General features: G+C 30.9%; 1 protein-coding gene across 3 annotated transcripts in view; it reads left to right on the plus strand.

The window, feature by feature from the left end:
- Nucleotides 1–23900, plus strand: part of LOC121117305 (uncharacterized) — a 107902-nt gene that overhangs the window by 54947 nt on the left and 29055 nt on the right. For all 3 annotated transcript variants that reach the window (XM_040711689.2, XM_040711688.2, XM_071888384.1), the window contains one exon: nt 9673–10019. In XM_040711689.2, coding sequence (XP_040567623.1) covers nt 9673–10019 — 347 coding nt within the window. The remainder of the gene's footprint in view (nt 1–9672; nt 10020–23900) is intronic.

Here is a 23900-nt window from a genome sequence, read left to right on the forward strand (position 1 = left end):
TCTGAATAGCAGCGCACCTACGATCTCTCTCATTCAACATAATGACTTTCCTTGGGCACTTAAAATGAAGCTATCGCTACAAGTGGTAAACAATAACTAAAGCCTATGACCCGGGAAAATTTTTAACATCAAAAATAGACGGATCAGATCGTCTTTAAAAGGTCACAGATTTTGTCCATGCACCCTGTATATTAGTTTCATGGCTCTTTATTCAATTTAATGATCTCTTTCCGTCTCTCCTTATATTGATTTAATGACTTCTATAAATACTTGAATAAATAAATAAGTATGTTGTTTTGATAGATTCTTTGTTTTCTTCATCTTCAAGTCAAATTATACAAATTATAATTAGTGTTTGACTATATATAATGACCCATAAGGAGGAACAAAAAAATAGTTATAATTTATTTCCAATTACTTGTTGGTGGTAGTAGGTATGTGACTGAATATATGGCAATAATTTCCTTTTATGACATTATGTGCTTATTTTAATAGTAAGGGATAGGTATTTATTAACTTAATTAAAACACTTATAAATTTAAACGACTATCTCCGGGTAAGGATCATTTTCTAATTTTCAATCAATTTAAAATCTCCATACGTCAATGGATGAGCTTCTTCAGGGCCCCTATTGAATGGATCGTTGTAAGAAAGACCTTGAGGTGGAGAAGGATAAAGGATGGAGTTGGACCCAGAGCTGTATTTCAGTCCAACTTTTCTAAGTCCAAGGGAGGTACGCCTCCTCCTTGTTCTGAGTATGTTTGTTATCGAGTCCAAGTAGAGCCAGCGTCTTCCTTTTCCTTGCAATAGCGGTCTTGGCTGAAATATCGGTCCAAATCGTTGTTTAAAATTTCAATTAAGACAGAAACGAAAAAAAAATCGGTAATGGACCAAGACTCAACACTAGTAAGTACATACCTTTTTAAAGAGGTCATCTTTGTAATCACAGTCAATGGAGGAGAATATGAGTTAGGGAGGAGAGTCTGACTTTTGAAGGGAAGGGGGAGGGAGAAAACGCTGTCGTTTCCTTGAGCTTTCACGCATATTATGTTCTTTTAAAAAGGAAATTTTATGCATAAAGATCTTTATCCTCAGAAGTTGTTGTTGCTGTAGTTGCTTGCCTTTCCTTTGATATATATTTATAATATAGTAATGGTCCTTGTTTTTTAATGTACATAAACATTAAATATACAAGCAAAGGAGGCCAAGGTCATGTAGCGTGTTCCAAGAGCATACAATATACATACTTACGGCTTTACAATAATGTTAATTCGACTCCAGAAAATAGCTGCACGATTCGAATTGTGAATCAATTTTCAAATTTACTAAATAAAACCCGGTTCATTATTTAAAGCAACACATATGTAAAGTAAAATAATATTATAAGTGAAACAGGTTTTCTTATCGATATATTAAGGAATATTTTTTCTGTCAAAAAATGCACAAAATAGAACCGGACAGAAAACTTGTGCATAAAAGGTAACCCACGGGGAATCTCCAATTAATATCCAACAAAAGTGGAACAAGGGTTAGAAGGAAAAAGACATAATACTAATGACAAAAGAAAGAAGAAAAGACTCGCCAGATCAAAATCTTTTCTCAATTTCATGAAAGCCAGTAATTTTGTTTTCGGACAAGAATTTATTCAGTAATGACAGACAGAGTCTCCGACAGCTGGACTAGTAAGTGTAAGAATAATCATTACGCCATTTGGTTTATATGAATATTTGAGGATGCCTTTTGGTCTTAAAAATGCTGCTTAGACAGTTCAAAGACTCATCGATTCAATTTTACGAGGAATTCCAAATGTGTTTGTGTACCTTGATGATATCCTTGTCGCTTCGGAGTCGATGGATGAGCATTGGAAAATGTTGAACGTGGTTACATCAAGACTTAAAACAGCTGGTATGATCCTCTCCCCTGAAAAATGTGAGTTTTTCATGAAATTCTTGGACATTATATTTCATCGAAAGGTTTTAGGCCTCTACAATGTAAGGTAAAGGCAATCCAAAAAGTATCAACTCCAAAATCAAAAGATGAACTGAATAGATTTTTGGGCATGGCACAATATTACTCTCAGTTCATTGAAAGATTGTCTCAATCGACAGTTCATGTGTACCCCCTGATAAAGAAGAATGTAAAGTTTAATTGGAATACAGAACATGAACACGCCTTTCAAGTATTAAAAATAGTTTGTCTAAAAGTACTCAACTTGCCTTTAGCCCTGACCACTGATGCATCTGATACAGGGATAGAAGTTGTTCTCGAGCAAAAGGTAAATGAACACTGGCAACCTCTAGCTTTTTGGTCTTTGTCTCTTTCAAAGACAAAACAGAAATATTCTACATTTGATAGGGAATTATTAAGTGTAAAGGAAAGCATCAAACATTTTATTTGGGCTTTGGATGGACGAGTTTTTAAAGTTTTCACCGACCACAAACCTTAGTCACTGCAATTGACATTCGCAATCCCTCTTGGACACCAAGACAGTTCCGTACTTTTGCATTCATATCAGAACTCAATTTTGATATTGAATATGTTTCTGGAAAGTTAAATCATACTGTAGACATTCTTTCTAGAAGTATAAATAACAACACAATAGGTCCAACCTTCATTGAAGATATCATTGATGATCAAAAGAAACAAGATCCTAATTTACTTAAGTTAAAGTTAAGCCTTCTGTTAAATACATTGCAGGGCCCTTACTTGCTGGTTTTGGCAATGCTGACGCATTCCGTGTGGCTGTGTCATCTCCAGAATTGCGTCAAAGAATCGTGCATTCTGTACACAAGGACAATCATCCAGAATTCAAAGAAACGTTAAGGAGGGTTTCACTTTTTTTATGCTTATCCTAATTTGCGAGCAGACGTCAGAAACTTCACTAGAGAGTGTTTAGCTTGTCAGAAAACCAAACCTTTCAGGACATCAAAACCAACGTCGTCTTTCGATTATCCATCTGAAAGACTTTCCTTTATTCACGGAGACATAATCGGTCCATTCACACTAATTCAGGGACAGCACTATGCCTTAACTATTATGGATCGTTTCACAAGGTGGCCAGAAGTGATACCTATTCCAGATATAACCTCCAAGACAATAGTAAATAATTTTTTTAGAGGTTGGATTTCGAGGTTTGGAGTTCCAGAAACCATTGCGTCTGACCGAGGAACACTATTCACAAGTTCATTATGGATGGGTGTTTGCAGGGCACTTGGTATTACAAGCAAGAACACAACCTCGTATCATCCAGAGTCCAGCAGACTCATAGAACGTTTCCACATATCCTTTAAGACCGGGCCAGTAGCACAAATGCTGGAAGAAAAAGAAGACTGGATCAATGCACCACCTGTAGTTTTATGGGGATTGAGGAACTCAGTATTAATAGACCCGGGTTCTAAATATTCACCTTTTCAATTACTCAAAGCCCGCTCAAGATCCATGGCCTTTAATTTCTTTAACCGTCCACCTTTACTTCTGTCAACCTCGACGTCGACAGTTTCTTTAAAATAATAGAGGAAATAACACAGTCCGGGACACCTTAATAAAGGAGCCATTAACAAACAATTTAAAAAACGAATTCGTTTTTGTTAAAAATAAACCTATAAAAGAGTATCTTTCTCCAGCTTTCTTGGGCCCGTTTAAGTTGATTGAGAGGCTCGATGGATATACTTCGATCTGCATTTGGAGTTCCAAGTATCCTTACAGCATCTCCGACTATAAGATGCACAAGATCTACAACTGGAAAATGATCTATTTGCTTATTTATCAATGTTTTGATTATGCATTTTATTGTGTATTACTAACTAGACGATCCTTTTACTCAGTCTGTTGTCAAGAGGGAGTAGTGTAGGAGTTCGACTTGTTTAGATGATATTAATTATTCATCCTAGTACCTAGTATTCTTTTTTTCCTTTTTATTCTTGTATAAAGGAATGATCATTTTTACCCAGTCAAAATAAAGATATTTAAATCTTAACATAAGCATATAACTACCAAGAAGGCTCCGGAGGTACCTGAAAAAATTAAATTATCATCTTAAAACCAGACAAAAGATAATGTCTATGGGAGATTTGCAGCAGGAGGACATTTCAGCCACAAATTTTTTGTTTGCTTCCATTTCGGCCATTTTTTTATTTATATAAAAATAATAAAATGGACTAATTTTAGGTTTAAGTCCTAAAATGTTTACTTTAAAATTATGTCGATATTTTATATCTTGATAAACATATTAATGACTTATTCTTGGGAAAAATAAGATGTCCTACATTTAAAACTATCACCTAAGATATATCTAAGAAATTTATTATTATGACATACTCTTGATATATAACTAATTTTAATCACCAGATATCTTCACCTTCTTATTTACATGAAAAAGAAAATATGTGGTCCGCCAACAAAAAGCAAGCTATATTGTTTTTTCTCAAAAATGAATGAGAATAACATTTGTCTTCTTACATAAATTATAATTATAATATCATATAATTATCATCAATTTCGATCAACGAATTATTTCTTATTAACCAAAATTAACATAATAAAAGAATAATAAATTGATAGGTTTTATTTGAAAGAGCATATTGGGGATAATTTATAAATATATTATATCAAAACAATGTTCTAAGCTATAACTTAAATTTTTGGGTATTCTAGCTCCTTCTAGAAATTTGAATACAAAGGACAAAAATGTGCTTATTAAAAATTGGGCTGTATATTAAAGTGGGTCGTACTTTACATTTTTTTGAAAATAAAAAACAAGTAGTACTTTCTTTACTGTGTTTTTTTACGTAGATTTCAAAAATGTAATTTTCAAAAAGATAGAATGACTACATCAATTTCACTTTGAAAATTAGATAAAATGTAGCTTTTTCTATATTTTTCAGTGCCGTTTTTATTTATACAATTAATAAATATTCGTATTAAATTAATGTAATTGTATTGTCCTTGATGTGAAGAGTTCAAATTTGAAGAAACTTTCAACATTAAATTATTCTAACCCAGTTATTAGTGCACTTTGAAATAGATAAATAAGTGGTAATTTTAATAATGTTTTGTTTGGAGAATCGTTAGAAACATATACTTTTATTTATTAACCTTATTCTGCATATCTCTTGATACTATATTTTAATAGTTTGCTTATTTTGATTCTAAATATATAAGAGACAATAAATACCAGAATTCAGAAGAATTTATTTACAAAAATTTTGTTTTATTAAATGATGAAAATATTTCAATTACATTTTAAGAGTTTCAACTTTTTCTTTCAGTATATCTTTCTTATAATTTATTTAATTTTAGAAGGTTATACAGGTCTTGCTTGGAGTCATTCTTTGATATTTCTCTCCTGCTGCCTCCTGTTTCCTCTAATTACAATATATATCTTCCCTTGTGAGATATACTGGGAAGAAGCTGGTGTGACCATTTTACAAACCCTCTCACAACTTTGTGCGTACATGGTCATTTCAACACTTTCATTGGTGTTTGGATAGAATTATTCAATCGGAAGTTGTTAAGGAGCAGTTAAGATGTGGCTCTGATACTCCTTCTGACCAGTTGATCAGGTGACTGATGATATAAGCCTCACTGTTTATAGAATGCGGGTTTTTTACTATTACTTCACCCTGGTATTGAACCAAGATGGATAATACACACGAATTATAAACTTAATCATTCTTAAAAGTATGTTAGCAGTAGTGAGCCAGCGGCTCTGGTAAACAGGTACAATCTCCAAAAAAGCCATCCTTCCAGAAAAAACTCCTTCCCTGATAGTACACACTATCATATAACCATAGTATTAATACGTAGACAAATATTAAATAACCTCATCATAAAGTTTGACTAGTGGCAGGCCAATAGAGATTCGGGGAAAGTTTGAATTGATATCTAGAGCTGTATCCGAGTCTAACAGTTTTTCTATTGGTTCAAATAATGTATTATCTGAAAGATTTGGGACATCAAGTTCAAGAATTATACGGCGTAATGAAAATTAATTAGAATGCAGACTACACACCAATCAGACCAGTTTTCTCCCAAATTTCATTTCCAGTTTTTGTATAACTCAATTATTTACACCAGTGTTCACATTTGTTGAGTGCCCTCCGATGACCATTAGTTTTTTATCAAACCCCCTCTCCTTTAACCATTTAAATATACGCTTTGTGTAGCGTGGGATTCTTCCTTGTTTGCTTACTCTGTTATCAAGTGGAACAAGTAATTACTCCCAGCCTCAATAAAAATACTATAGTGCGTTTGCTTGATCCAACCCATAAATGAATGTCCAGTGTCATTCCTTCAGTCACCAAATTAGTCAAGCCGATTGTTCCATAAAAGAGACTACAAGAGATTGGCTCCCCTCTCTACAACTCTTCTCAAATTCGTAGCTCATTTCTTTCATCAACTTCTCATGTACTCTTCCAATCTTTTTTTTGTCAATGATTTACGTTAACGTTTTATTAAATAAATTTATGACTATTTTATTATGTGTGTTAATTAATATAAAGTCGATGTGAATTATGTAGAAATAAATTTTGGTTATGGAATAATAAAATATTCAAAAGTTAACTTAAATTACCCATTGGGCTCAATTAAGACTCTGATATATACACTAAATATAACATTATCAAATCGTAAATTAACTTGACTCCCTTAATATAAATATGAAAGTGAAATTGATGTAGCTGAAGATCTTTTTGAAATCTACGTGAAAAAACACAGTAAAAAAACACTACCGGTTTTTGATTTTTTTTTAAATGAAAAGTATGACCCAGCCTACTGTATATATAAAATAAAAAAATAATAATTGGGAATATCTCCTTTTCTTAATTTTTGTTCAAGATTGTTTTTATGTTGAGACATAATATATGTAAAATCTTAATTTGTTGAAATCTAGTAATAGATTAAATTCCCCTATGTGTCTTTATATATATGTATATTATTAAAACGTAAAATAGCAAAGAATGGTCGAATTGTGCTTAGAGAAAAACTATTTAATATGTACATAATGTGGGAGAAAATATGTTAGGGATGTAAAAGAAAAGAACACATACCCTTAGCACTATTTGTAATATGTGATAAAAGAGTATATTACCCTTTTTGAGAGTTGAGAGGAGTTCCATGGATTTCGTCATAAAGTACACACACAAAAAGAAATAATTGTCTTCTAATTATACAATATATATTTTTTCTTTGTAATTGGTATTTTCTTATATAAAAAAAAAAAAAAGGTGTTGTACTAAGTAGCATAGTTGACACAGATATCATATAATACGAAATCAATTCCATTTTAATGTAACTATTATTAGGGTTTGTAAATTTCCAGCACTTTCGGTATTTAAAAAAAAAAATCAACATGTTAATCCTTATTGTTTGCAGAATATTTTAGAGAAGAACAGCTAAGCTGTCATTACGTTTGATTAAATTATCTGGAAGCAGATGTGAGAGGAGGGAAATTAACTGCAGCGAACCGAAGATTATATAAAAACATAGGGAGGAATTACTCATTTTTCGATCCTCAATTCTACTGTGAGTCCTCAACAATTCTTCAGTGTAACTCTCCATCATTCATGAGATTCATGAGATCACTTATATATCTCTAAAAACTTATATATTCTCTCCTCGAGAATAAAAAAAGAATGATAACAGCTTTAGAAATTCATAAACAATATTTAGGTTTTTGACACCTACAACCAAACCCGTAGACTAAAAAATACTTAAGATTTATAACAACACTAACTGTAATATCATTTTCATTAGGTTAAGTAGTCAATAGATCGTAACCAGATTATGGCTTGTAACATTTATCCATTAATGTAATTGTGAATGGAAGAATTATATAAACTATACGTGTATCTCAATCTATGTAAATGGTCGAGCGTGGAATATTGCCCAGGAAAATGTTCCTGGATTTACTACATTTATAGTTATTCATTCAGCAATCCATTCCATCTACAAATAAGCCTGACCCATTTAAGGATCAGTAGATATTTTTAACACCTGCAGATGGGTAACAATAAAATAACCCTCCCCATTCCCAAAATTAAAATTCCTACTAATATTGTTTTTTTCTGATTGTTTTTTAAAAGGAGAATTAATAGTTCGTTTCCATCAAGGTTTTATGTTGTTGTTTTTATAAATTTTTTTTGCAAAGAAAAGTGAAAGCTGTTTCATTCAAAATATTTCCATCTTTAAAAATCAACCTATATGGAAAAATGTGTTGTATAATTTAATTATTTCTTATTTACTTATACTTTCTTCCAACATTTATTTTCTTCCTTTTTAAATGAGAAACTCAAAACTTGAAAGCACTTGTTATAAAGATCCATGTACAACTTTCTCTCCTTTATTTACTTTTAAAAAAATTAAATGAGATTAAATGGAAAAAAAGCTTGTAACAGGTCATTTTCTTCTCGAACATTAAAAAGATATAACCATAAAATTTACATTAAAATTGTAATATATGACGCAAAATACATATTGTGACAAGACAGTCCATCCTTTTATCTATTTTTCTTTAATATTTGGAATAAAAACTGTTTTTAAGGTATTCAATAAAAATTTTGAGGCATCATTATTTTTGTAGGTTTTTTTTGTATTTTTTATAAATATATATATTCTTTTTTGCTTAGATGGAATTGCACTGATTAGTTATAAATAAACATTATAGTATTATATTTAATCCATGTGACATAGAAATTGTCTTTGAAGTCGATACGTTGTGTACAAGTTGTAACTTGTCAAAAGAAATTGATCAAGTTGCAATTTCTTCATCTTAAAATGCCTTACTTAATTACAACATGAGTCATTTTAATTCTTAAAAACTAAAAATTGATTCTATCATTTCATTTTGATCTATTAAAACCAGATGGTTCTTATCTATTTATAAATTATATAACTGGTGGCATTTAAAGTTTATAATGTGCTAGAAAATACTAATAGTTTAGTAGTTTTAATTGTTATATTTAAAAATTACCTCATGAGTATATATTGACAAGCCAAAGAATATTTAATATTGCACTATTCTCATCTAAGGTACTGTCAATCCTTTATTCTTGAATATATTAATCTAATTTTTTTGTGACAACTTGTACATAACACATATACGTAATGTATATTTCCTTTTCCAGGAGCGACTGTGAATAAAATATACAGACACACTGAGTTCAAGAGAATAATTTATTCCCAAAGTGTTGTCCACTTCTACGTTGCTCCTTTTTATCCTAATTATTTATCAAACATATTCATATATAAATTAAGTATTTGTCCTGTACTAGGGATGGGATGGGGCAATATCCGTACCTGTAGACTCGTAAAAAATCCTCGGATATTACTTACAGCGTATTTGATTGTCTGTTCTCTCAAAATTCAAAACTAAATCATGCAGATTAAAGTTTTAGATGTTTGAACGCTTTGTAGAATGGAGAAAGTTGAATATTGTCCCGGTATTGATTTTTTATTATAGTTATTATTTCATGTATTTACGTTTCATAACAGATTTCAACAATAGAAGACATAGTATATTGAAATGTTGTGCTAAATTAGCGTGTGTCTGAGTATAACTAACCACGGGTGTCGGGTAATTAAGACAAAACACAAAGAGTGCTACAACTGTCCCCAGTCTCCCCTATGAATAATAATAAGAACACAGAAACTGATTTTTTTTATTATTATTTTCAGTATCCCGTGAACAAAATATAGACTGCCCAATAGACACAGTGTTTGAATATGGAAATGAGGCTCCTATTTATTTTGGAAGTCCAAATTATCCTCAAATTTACCCTGCTAATGTGAACTGCTCTTTTACACTACGAGCGCCCCCTGGTTATGGGATTAAAATAGAATTTGAGAGATTTAATTTAGAGAGTTCAGAGGATGGAGTTTGTATCTATGATTACCTCAAGATAGGGTCATCTTGGACGCAATGTGGAGTATTTCGATGGAAATATTTTGAATTTCATCAATCGACCCTTGACATCACATTTATCTCTGATTACTCAAATGAGTTTAATGGATATAAAGCTAAGGTAAGTGCATGATGATTTTAAGATTATGTATATGATTACTTTTTTGTAAGATGTCTTATTTGTCCAAATTGGGGGCGGGCGGGGTTAGATTTGAATAAACATATTAATCTTGGATAAATAAATATTCAAATTGGAATTTTTTTAAATATTTAAGTTGCTCTAAGTCAGAGCAGAGATAACAAGGGAAAAGAGAGATGCATTACGGCATTACGTTGCTAAAACAAAACATTTACATTATATTTCGTTGTCGGTTGTTTATGTTTCTGGTTCTTTCCTCCTTATTTAGTTTTCTAGAAGTTAATTAATTTTATTCGAATTTACTCTTGTTAAGCTCTGAGCCTCAATTACCAACAATTATTGAATAATAATTCCAGAGTGGGGAAAAATTGGCTACCAAATGGTTTAGGGGTTTTTTTCTCTCTCTTTCTTTTCGGGGGAAAGCTTACAAGAAACAATAAGGTAATAACGTGACTTACTATATGTCCAATTTACTGACTTTCTAATTGTTATTTTATATTAGTCTAAGTACATTTGTGTTAGTATACTTTACCTGAAAAAGACACGAGATATGATATGAAAAATATAGAATGCCAACAAGGATAATGCTGAATAATATTATTATTCCTGGGAGTAGAACTTTATGACAAGAGTTTTATTTGAATAGAACATTATTTTTTTTATTTCTATTATCCTTTTTCCGTAATAAAAATATAGCACATATTCATTTAAAATGTACATAATATCGGAAATCTGACGATATTTTGATGAGATAATAATTACTGTATGTGTATTAGGTAGAATGTCGTACTTTGGATTACTTTTGACAAAGTTTCAGGCCTCTCAATAAATTTTGGCGTAGAATTTGCCATTTATGAATTATATTTGAGGTTTAATTGACCCTTTTAGATAGCTTTTATCGTCTTAAATTTCAAGCTATGAGCCCATGTGTATACGGAAATTGCTAAAATTTCTGCCTGGATAATTCTTCAATATATATTATAAGCATGGATTAATTATTTTCGACACTACATTTACTTTTCTGGTGAACTTGTAAAATACCTACTCAAGAGAAATTTCATTTACTTTCGAGAACAATTCGAATATCGCCTCATGTTTTTTAGTTACATTTTAAACGTTTAAATAGAATGAACTTAAAGTAAAATATTATTTTTAGTTAAGAATGATAAAATATTTCTTTACAAATATTGTCATTTTTTAGTAGATTATCAATGTTGCTAATAGAGTAAATATTAACTTTTAGGCATGGATGGGTAAACATGAGTACGTCAAATTCGCCAAAAAATCAAATGGAATAATTAATCCATGGTTATTTGTAAATATTGAACAGTTATATAGCGAAGTAATATTCAACTTAATTCAATAGTAAATGATAGATCATTTCCCATAATGTTGTAGTTTCAATGCTTGTATGAACGGTATTCACGGAACACAAGAAATTATTAGGAATCTCTTGTATCCCTTTCCTTAGTTTACCATCATAGTACAGTTTTTGTCAAATTATGATAATTATATTTTTTTATACTAATTGTAAGTTCGTGCTATAACCTTAAGAATAGTTGTATCAAAAATGCCTCAATTTACATATTAAAACAGGTAAAGTTATAAATTGTAGTTTTTTATGGTGCTTAACATAGTGTTATAGTATTTATAACAACAATCCTGAAAAGGAAATTATCAATTGCTACAAGAACTTATCGATTAATAATTTGATTTGAATTGAAGACAATCTTTCCTTAATTAAAGCAACACATATTTAAAGAAAATAGTTTAGTAAGAAAAAACACTCATGGGAAATTATTCTTTTGAATTCAATGTACGTAGTTCGACACTCGCTCACTCATGGTGAAGAATATACCTATATACTATGTTATTTATCTATATGGACTTGAAAGACAATTCCTAGGTTAGATGGAATAATTTTTATATCATAATGTTTACTTATACTTAATCAGTGTAACTCCATTCAACCAATTAAAGGAACATTAAATAAATAAAAAACCTCAAATTACGTCATTTTAACGCAACCCCGTCAATAACAATATATGCTCTCACTTATTAAGCTATTTTACTTTCAATATGTGTCGCTTTCAAAATGACATTTGGTGCAGTGTGAGCCAAAGTTGTTGTTGTTTTATTAGTTTTTAAGGTTCATTAAATACATACCGAGCCAACCGTTATTATTTACTCATCTATATTATGCAAATTTTGAAAGGTTTAGAGTAATTTTTTTCCAATGACTCTTACATTTTTTTAAATCATATTATGTCTTCCATGCATGGATACATTGTTAATCGTCTTACTTGAGGGCCTAGTCTACTCCCTAATGGCCTTATAGGGCAATTACGCACTTCTATCTCAAACCTTTTATCGTACTATGTACTCATAGCGGCAACTAAAGCAATGTTTTTCCTAGCCATCGACATTTAAGTATGTGTTCTACAAGATTGTTTAAAAATTACTCTTATCCTCTCAAAATTTTCATAATAGAGATGAGTAAATAATAATAGTTGGGCTAGTATAGTATTAAAAATACACAATTTCACCAATATCATTATAATTTAAAAAGTACTAAAAATACTTAAGTTATTTTTACCCAAAATGGTATCCTCTTTTTTTATGCCTCCCAGGAAAAAATATTTTTATGCAGTCATAAAAAAATCCCCCCTAATAACGGAACATATCAATACCATGTGAATTAAGGAATATTATTATTATTCTTAGAAACTCTACAACTGTTTGGGAAAACAGGTGTATAAATTCTAATATTTCTACTCCTTATGTAAATAGAAAAATAAATAAATTTTGAATTGAAAATCATGTCGTATAACCATTTTTCTTGAGCCTTTCTTCCACTTTTTTGGTCGTTCAAGGTTAGAACTAATCCATGTAATACATATACATATATATGTGAGGTGGGCTGATATATCGGGCAAAATATTCAATATCTTCATTGTAGCAGTATCGTACTAAATTTATATTCATTTCGATATTTGCTCCGATATTTTATATGATACAATCAGAAAAAAGAAAGGACCTGAAAATAAATTGTTTTTCAATTTTGTTAGAAAGGGAATGCTCAATACACAAAGTACTTACACTTAGATGTATCTGTTATGGCTTATGTACAACTTCTTTACAACAGTGCGACACAAATTTTGTCTCTCTTGTACATTCGTTAAAAAATCCAAGATATGATTTATTTTTTTCCACCACTTGTCAAGTTTATCTTCCATAAAAATCGTTCTTTTCCATAAACGGTCATTTTGCTAGCCTGGATACACCGGGATCAAATTCATATATTCGTAATTTATAACTAAAATATTTTTACTCAAATAAATTTGTCTCTCACAAGTGAGCTTTTTCATCAAGTATACCATTAACCAACAAGGGATAGAAAAGGATGACTGAGCAACATTTTCTTGAATTATTACAACTACAAAATAACCAGCCACAGGGCCTAATAAACGTCTTTAAATGAAATGTAACTTTAAAATATTAAGTTTTAAGTTGTTTAGGATGTTGTATCCTTAGGATATGAATCAGTTGACAAACGAAGCAAACTAAATGTGACTAAACAAAATATATGCCTTCATGAACACGAGTAAATCTAATCATTTGTAAAATATCAAATAAATAATTTATTTTTTTATTAAATCAGTTCGGTATCGAATCGGAAATATTTTGACCTTAGTCCATGTCTGTATATAAATGGGTCATTCCACAAGAATTTTTATCAAGGGATCAAATTTGACTTAAATTTGGTAAGCAATATAGTAGTCCTACTTAGATATGAAATATTGAACCTTTTACTCAGTCCAACTTTGAGTTCTAAGGAGTTCAAGACAGGGAAACTAGTATTTTGATAGCTGATATATCGTAAATTAAAGCAATGGTAGGCAAGTATCAGACATCATTAAAAGCTATTAAATAGTTAAATAAAACTTAGGTAATATTTTTTTTTTTACTCTAAAAAAAAAGTTAACCAAGATCTTTATATTTTGACCTTAAATATTTTAAAATGGGTGGTCAAAATTTGTTTTTTTAAATTTTAAATGTGTAAAGATAGACACCCAATGAATATTTTATCTTTATAAAGTGTAGAGTGTTGAAGTATTGGAATTAGGAGAGTATAGTATGATTTATAAAAATATTAACTTCATTTATAATGGAAAATAAGGTTTCATCAAAAGTATATCCTTATATAGAAAAACACATAATAATTATACAAGTTTCTTAAATCACTTTCCTCTTAAAAATTTATAATGTATCTTACAACCTTTCCTCCAAAAAGAAATAGAAAAAAAAGGCCTCAAATCAATTGATGTATAGCCAATTATTACCAACTATGGCATTTTTATCTAATAATTGTTGACAATTTATGTTAATGGCTTATATGTTTAACAAGAGCTAACACAAATTCAACCAATCATCATTCAGAGTAGTGATAAGTAGAAAAGAAGCAAAAAGATTGACAGCAGACTACAAAATACTGTTTAAATCGTTATGTTCGTTTATTTAAATAAATTTATAAAAAGCGATACGGAGTGTTTATTTTTCTAAATTTCTCTGTCATCTACTTAAACGAAACCCATAGAAAATTAATATTTTTGACCATAGATTTTTTATAAGTAAGTATTAATACAATTGTAAATGATCATAGACTATTTATGAAAGATATCGAATTATTTTTAGAAATTTTTATTTTATTTTTAAAATATAAAAACTTTTTTCATTTTATTTAATGCAACTTTATTTATTTGTCATTCTTAATCACAAAGCAAAAAGAAGACGGAAAAAGAGAGCATTGCTTTCATCTCATTAATTGAACATGAAAAAAAGTTTTTTTTTTTTTTTAGAAGTAGGTATATCATAAATTGCAAGCAAAAGCGATCAATAATAATGTGTTATTATTTTATTTGTATGTGTGTAATATAACGGAACAGTCACGAAATGTGAATTACAAAAACAAAATAGAATAGGGCCCAAGTGCTGTAAATAGCTAACGTCTATCAGAGTAATGATATACATATTCTACATAGTTAATAGAGTTGTGTCTCTGTCCGAAGACTCATTTTTTTTTTTAGTGAGTGGTCCTACGTGATTTTTTTTTTTTTTTGACCAATTTGAACCAATATTTCGGTCCACTCCGCGAACATTGACCGAAATTCAATCGTTTTCAAGTCGGGGACTCATTTTTTTAGTCTCAATCTCCCCTATCCTGATTAAAGTTGTACCAATACTATTTATACGAAAAAAAAAGTTAACTTCATATGAAGTTATTGTAGATCGATATTCACAATTTTGAAACACAACTGATATGGTCAACAGTTCATCTATAGAATAGTTCCAGTTTAAATGAGATTGATCAAAAGAGACTGAATTTTTTTAGTGTTTACAAATCTAGACCGAATTTTTCTTTGAGGTCGGTTCAGACCAAATTAGCTTGGTTCATTAAAAAATTATAAATGTCTGAGACCTGTCTATAATTTTCAGGCCGAACCCCAACAGTAAGAAATAGTGTACTGTCTAAAGACTACAGTCCCGTCCAGTTCAGTCTCGTTTCGGTCCAGTATAGTCCTAAAAACTGATAAAGTTCCATCATGGATTACGTCACTCAACTTGATTTCTTATTTTTTAATCCATTCATGTACAGACAGTCTTATGGACCAGTCTTAATATTAGACTGGACTAGACCGAATGTATAAGGACCGATACATCACTACTAATAGTAATTCATTATTTATTTCCTTGTTGCTCTTGTTCCTTTATACTATTTGTTCTTTTAAGGGCTTCATTCGGTTAATGCTCCTTCTAATTAAACAAAGACCCTTCTTTGAACACATATGTAGACTCAGTGAATCGATTTATCATATAAATGTTTAAAAGCACCCAAGGAATCTCTTTTCATTCTTTATAGACATGACAACCTCAAAACATCGGTAGGTAGAAGAAAAAAGGGTCTGGTTGACATGCGTACAATACTTCTAATCTTCAATTTTGTACAAGTTGTACTGAAGGGAGTTTGTGCAATGTACGTACGTAGGTAAGAGGTTTTTTTTTTTAAATTTCCGTACTTTATGAGGAAATGAGGTTAAAGAAACGTGAACTAAAAGATGGGGGCAAAAAATGTCAAAACTTTAGTACATACTAGTACTTTTGTGAAATAACCACCTATTTGTGCTGTATTAGCCACGTCTTTTAAGGGAGAGGTATACAATCGATCTTAAGTGTGACGCATTTCGGAGTTTACAAACTCGAAGTAATTATATTATCTTTTTTTTTTTTCTTTTTTTTAAATACAAGTGAATACTGGGAATACATTCTTAAGCCCTAGATAAAAAACATTCTAGGTCTTGTTTTTGTGTTGACAGGCCACATACATATGTATCTTCAAATTTATACCTTTTAGAGGGAAAAGCTCATAAAGTGTTTTGGTTGGCTATTTATTCAGAAGGTTCATAAAATATTATATCCCCAATTTGTTTGTTTATTTTTCGTGAAAACATTTTCTAAAAAAAGGATCATATATTTTTTAGCTTTCTGTTCATTTTTTTAAGTAATTAAAAACATATTGAGAATACATTAAAAAAAAGATGGGTTGAATAGTTTACTTAGTTTTTAAAAATTACTTTATTGCTTCCTTTTTGCAACTCTTAACAGAAATAAGTGCCAATATTTTCGCATAAAGATAATTAATAAAAAAAGGGATTCAGAGAAGATTAAATTGGTACATAAGGATGAGCAAAAAGTAGATAAAGATAGCATTTTTAGGATTAGAAAATGCAAAACAGTTGGTGCGATCTTTTTATGTACGTTGTATGAATATTGTGTCATTGATTATACATTCATAGGAAGGCATGTTCATTAATACGCTTAATAATATGAGGCATCTTTTTTCACAGAATAATTATTTAAATATTAATGGAATATCAATTACTCGAATATGGCATAATAGTATATACCTTTCACCATTTATCTAGGTATATAGATACATAGATATTAAACTATCCTGTTTTCGAATTAGTGTTTGTATCTCGCTCCAAAAAGGCATTTTCTTCAGGGAACACAAAAAAAAATACTTTGGTAGAGTTAGTTTGGAAAAAATGGTATTATTAAGTCATAATTGGCTATTTTTAAGCTTCTTGTATCCAACCTACCCATTTCCAAATAGGATGCGATAAAGTAAAAAATTGTACTTTGTATATTTTTTTATTTTATCAGTAAAAGAAAAAATACCTTGTACAAATTATGTTTATATATTTAAAAGGTCTAAGATGTGAGCAGCGATTTGAGATTTCCCTATTCAATCACATATTACATTAAATCAAAATGTAATCCTGGTTAAAGTAATAGTTGTTGAAAAAAAATGAAGGACATTGGGATATTATCATTATATACTATAGATATACGAGTATATACATGGCCAATTTCCCATTACAGTATGTTTATTATTAACTTTTTCATTCGAATTCAGTGAGCATACAGAAGAATATACTTGAACAACTACCATGTAGTATAAGTATTATTGAATTATATGATGTTTCCAACTTCTTTAGTATATGAGAAAACATGTGCCTTATTTATGATAAGGAATGATTATACTTAATGAAAGCATACATACATTTGTGGTAGACTTCATTACCCATGGTAATTACTAATTAGTCGTTTTTTATCGTAGAACAAGTTCCAATTGCATGCATAATACATAGATATGTATGTAAGTGACAGAGGAGCAGGGGGGATCGAAGGGGGTATAAAAGCGCAAACAATAATTAATCAATATTATGATCCCTTCACAGTATTTCTCCCTATAATCAGGAGTCTTTTTTTTAATACCTATACCGGCGTTACTTCACATATATAAAATTTACCGTTACCAGTAATTTTGTTCAGTAATTTTTGCCTCTAGTAAATTTTTCCGTTTGACATATTCGCTGCCTTTATATGTTTTTATATAAAAGGTTAAAATTTAAACTTTAGTATTTACTGTTTCATCTCACCTATAAGTGAGTGATAGTGAGGAATATATATCTGTATTTTGGCCATGTTAAAAAAAAAGAAACCCAAAGTCAAGATGTTATCCCTGACAATTTGAAGAATGTTCTGGAGGAGAGCTGGTTATCAGTCATGACGTAAGATCACCTACAAGCAGCTGTGAAGAAGAAAATACGCAAGATGTGCAACCTTAATTCTACTCTGAGTCCAACAAGCACTTACAGTTATAACTCCGCTGCAAATCTTCAAGGTAGTCTTTGATGAGCACACTAATATAATTGAAACTAATAGAAAATGAATTTCAGTCCTCAGGAATTAAATAATAATGACAACAGCTCAGGAGATGAATATTTACTCTTTAGTTTTCCAACTCTGAGGTCGAGCTATCAAATGCGTCCGATTTTCATCACTGGCGATAGATTGCGGCTTGAAGAAAAGTAAAAAACTCACTTGATAGAAAGAAAGGAATGTCAAGTGTAAAAACTAGAGGTGAAGTTCGAAGCTGTAGAATAAAAAATGAAAATGTAGCGAATATTTCATTCAGCAAAATTTCCAAGAGGGAAAAATGTAAGGACTAAAATTACTATTGATTATCATGTTTGCAGCAAAATTGCCTAGATTCAGTATGTATTTTGATGTCAGCTCTCAATTTCTTAATTTTACTGATACGTCATGACAATTTCATACTTTATTCTTCACGTTTCTTGTAGATACCTTATCATATGTATATGTATTAATAGATGTAGTAAAAATAAATCCATTATTTTCAATGGATATGTCTCCATTAGTATTTATCCCCTTTGCAATTAAAACAGTGCTTTCATGACGCTCGGACTAGACGATTTCTATTATTTTATCAATATTTTAGAAAATAAGTGTTCGAAAGTGTGTTGCAGCTTTGACTTCAAAATTACCAGAAAGGAATCGAAACACTATTCACATTTTTAGTTGCTTGACTTGCGTTTGCGTTGTAACGAATTTACTTTTACTATCTCCCCCCTTTAATTATCATCAAGTAATTTTGACTAATTTTGAATTACATGTACGTTTTTCAGTAATTGAATATCCTTTGGAATTGGTCCGAGGATTGCATATTTGTCAAAATGTATGTCAAAGTATAGAGATATGATATTATATTATTTGACTCATTAAGATATGATTTCGAGCATTTTTCTTTACCTTTATGGAAGAAAGGTTGGGAGATACAATAAATGTAACTACACATTCATCTTCAAACTTCCTCTCAATGTGTTTTGTTTTGTTCTTTTTAAGAGAGTTTTAAAAGGGACAGTTAATTTAAATATTATTCTTCGAATAGTTTATAAACAAATAATATAATGGGCGGATATTTATTCGAATTAGTGGAAAATCTATTTAACTCAAATACTAGGCATTCAAATGTGTATTTAAAGTAATGGATGACTATTTACTTTCTTAGTGCATCCTCCTCGTATGTAACTTGGACTGTGTATTTTGACTCCTTTTAAAGTTGAAAAAACAATAACAAAAGACAGAGTAAGAATGATTTTTCCTCAGATTAAATTAAAATAGTACTTAGGAAATTCCATACGAGGGAGTTACTGCTTTAACATAATTTAATTATTAGAAGAAGAAAAATGCGATTTACTATTATATAGTCCCTAAATACAGGGTACAACCTGTATTTAAAACCAAAACGATTTTTCTTATAAAATGAATTTTTCCAAACAAAATCATCCTATTTTAATAATAACTAATGCTAAATGAAAGCTTACTTAAAAAAATATATATCATCATTCAATATAATCGCCTTAGGCGTCAATAAAAGCCTCAACTTGACATTGGAAATGGGAAGAGGTATTGATTACAGTCTCTTAAGGCAAATTCTAGAATTCCTCTCGGATCCTGGAAATCAGCTAGGATCAGGATGATATTTTGGTGTATCACTCAAATGCATCCCATTCAAAGAACGTCAGGGGATTGATGTCTACTGAGCTTGGAGGCCAAACACTAGATGCAACCAAATCAAAAAAAAATTGACTCTGGGTTTACGTTTTCTTTGCAGTGTGGCATGGAGAAAAGTTTTGTGCAAGACACAATTCCTGATCAGACTTTCAGAGCAGATGGGAATCCTGTCAATGGCTCTCGTCGATTTGGATGCTCATAATCGATGATATTCTTATTTTCCCAAATTTGCAATGAAATCCTGATCCCACTACCAGTATTACCTCATCTTGTAACTAGAACGCTTCCCTGTTAATTCATAATAACCTCCAGACTCTTCCAGTTCCTTTCTGACTCCCCAGACAAAGGACCTGTCTTGATTTAAGAAGTTGGCAATCTCAACATTGTCTCGTCCGGTGGGGATCGCAACAAGCCTTTCCTATAATTGTAGAATAAATACTTTATTTATCAATGCCAAAACAACGTTCTACCTGCGCATGTGCTAAAGTTATTTGCTAAATAACGGCTGCACCATGTTTATAAAGTTGTATAAATTATGATCTTATGTAAAAATATAAGAAACCGAAAAATGACATGCTAACCCTACCATTGGAAGAATACTTGTTAGATTATCCAAGAGTACTATAGTGTACTCTATAGTACTCCTGGATTAGCTACGAGCAGCTCTAGGATTAAGAAAATAAGCACAAATTCACTCTGTATTTAGCATATTGAAAGGAATTATTTGGATGTTGATCCTCAAAACAACAGAGAAATTAGTGTCAATATCCTTCCTTGGGGCAGTCGAAGTGGGGATATTTAACATTTGCTTTTCAAATCATTCGAATTTGATTTTTTTTTAAATCCCTCCGGGCACCATGTTCGAAAACTTATGACGGTTATTTAGATGCTTATTTATTTGCATCCTCTCATAGCTTCTTGCAGCTAATGTAATAAACTTCACGACAGCTAAGTTCCTCTAAAACATTCTATAAATTGTCAGGATCATCATTTTAATCTTTGGTTGTTTTTTTTTATTGACCAAATGTGCTTATGAATTACGACTATAATATAAAATTAGAAAGATACTTTTATAATGACGATATTTTAATAAATACTCAATTAAATATCGTCAAAAAAATGCATACCAAGGTATAAAAATGATCATTAATACATTGGTAGTACTTGGAGATCTGGATATTTTATTAGGTAGTACATAAAGTAAAAAGTTTGAGTACTACTGTTCTAAAGGAATTTTATTACTTTCTTTGTCTTGTTTGTTGTTTCGGTCGTACCATTACTCAGCTGATAACCAAAAAAAAACCATTTATATTAATAGACTAAGCTTTTTTGTGGCTAAATATGTGCTACCGGTATACATAACAAAATTTTAAAAAAATGACGTTATAAGTACAAATGTTATGAGTCATATGTTGCTATTGACACAAAAGCAAGCTTGAATAACTTTTTTCAATATGGAGTCTATTCTTCGAATCACTATGCTCCATTTTTATGAGCACAATATTCTTATTAACTCTTTGGAGGCATAAGGAGAATGATCAATTGATAGATTAAGACGTTAAGGGCAAAAAAAAAAAAAAAAAGCTATTATTTGAGTGCAATCTCTTTCTCGTACATCATAATTATAATTATAATACTATACTACAAGACACCAATTATGTACGACATCTCATCCCTAAATCCCATGACTTCTTTTTTGCCAAAGCAGTTAGGTATACTTCACACCTGTCCAGAGGAGTGATTGCTCTTATAAAGAGCTCTCTCCCCAGCTTGTGGCTTCAGATCCAGATAAGAATCATAGACTTGCATAATGTAATGTTCTACGAACACCACCAACAGACGGAAGTAACACACCAGAGTAAAGTCAATAAGAACACCCTTGGATCATACACTAAAACATATATTCTATAAGAGATTACATTTAAAAGGATGTACATACATATAACTATTAAAATATACCAACTCATAAAACACAAGGTACATTACTATCTATTTAAAACAAATCCCTACCTCATGGTCTAAAAGTAAATAAAAGACAATACATAACACATAAAAAAGAACAACATTGTATGCAATCTATGGTATTACTTCGAATTCAAAAAATTGGTTCTCTAATATGGTGGAAAATACTTACTCTAACTGAGAAATGAAACCCTCATTGCAAGTGATCTCAACGTTACCTTCAAACAGGTAGAGATACTCACAGATATAAGGGGGGTCAAATAATAAAGCCAATACCAAAAATCTGCATAAAATTATTGTGCGATCGGGGTTGGACAACAGAAGCAAACTCTTCTCTAATAACGCTCCACGCAAATACCAATTCTGGAAGGGATATATATGGACGACTTGATTACGTTTTTTCATCATATAGAGCATCAAACCTTCTTAAAGATTTTAATGTTCTTCCACACTATATTACAGATCTTCACCCAGTAGTAACCTTGTCTCATCCTGTGATACTCTAAGGAATACTGAAATGCAGTCAAGAAATATATTTATACAAAGAAGGAAAGAAGTTGCAAAGTTAAGAAAAAATTAAGGACTCCAATCAAAAAAATCGACAACAAAAGCCCGGAGCCGATCTTAGAACTAGAGAAAATTATTGCCTCTGAAAAAAGATGGGTACTATTATCAGAATAAGAAAGGAGCTGGTCGAATTAAATTTAAAAGAGAAAACGTCTTTTAAGTATTTAGAGGACACTTTTCTTGGGAAAAAACTTTCATACATTAAATTATCTTCAGATGAATTTTCTGATAACCCAATAAAAAATTTAGAAGAAAGCCTGCTACTTCTAAATACGAAATTGTATGGTACCAAAAAAACTGTGCAGCTTCTGTCTATATTGGAGATTGTTGGAAGATAAATAAGAGTGGATGCCACTTCTGTCCTATACCAGGGTCCCTACAAATGAAAATACATTCGAAAACTTGGACTCACCTATTACTCCCACGAAATTTTAAAGTTCATCCGGGGTTACAAGAGGAATTTCAAGTCTCGAAGAACATTAGGATCAACCTTCGAGTTTTTTAAAATTTTCGACGAGAAACTGGCGCCAATCCTTAAATAAGTTTTAGGGGAATTTAACAGATTTTATAAGCTCCAGACGTATAACACTGATTCTTAAAAAAATAGAAGTGGTGATGATATTAAAAATTATTGCGCAATTTCTCTACTCATCACATCTTATAAGATTCCTACGAGCAAACCTAATCAGAGGGTGGTTAAGATCCTTCCTCATATTATATCCCCAGCACAGAAAGGCTTAATGAAGTCTTCGTCTAGAGGACATTCCCCAGCCGCTTCAGGACTCTATGGATTATTAAAATAAAATACGCAGCACTTTTGGTCGATTTCGAAAAAACATTTGGCATTGTCACATAAGTTCATAATAGAGGAACTTTTCAGGTATGACTTCCCAATTGGCTTAGTAAAAATGGTGTCAGCAATTCTGTGAAGTGTTTCGTCAAAGATTGATTTACCAGGAGAAAGTAGCTCAACAAAATTTTGGATCGGAAGGGGAGCTCAGCTGGGTGATCTAATTTCACTATCCCTCTTCATCATATCAATGAACAGAATATACAAGGTGCTTATGAATTATTCGAGTATTTAAGGCCTAAAAATGAATTACATGTCATTAAAATGTTTGCTCTGTATACAGACGACCTAATTGTGTTTCTTTCAGGGTGTGAAAATGATTTACTGAAATCTATTAATTCTTCCATTGAGGTGCTCCAGATATTTCGGAGGATGTCGGTACAGACGATTAATCTTGTCAAGACGGAAATTTTGTCAAACTGTGAAGAATTCCTGAGGCCCCACACCTTGGTAACTTTGATTTCGTTACATCGACCTCTCTACTTGGAATTGAAGTTGTGTTGTCCAACCATGAGGCTAGAAGCAAGAACGAACGAAAATAA

This window comes from Lepeophtheirus salmonis, chromosome 5 (assembly GCF_016086655.4).
Source record: "Lepeophtheirus salmonis chromosome 5, UVic_Lsal_1.4, whole genome shotgun sequence".
NCBI classification, from domain to species: domain Eukaryota; kingdom Metazoa; phylum Arthropoda; class Copepoda; order Siphonostomatoida; family Caligidae; genus Lepeophtheirus; species Lepeophtheirus salmonis.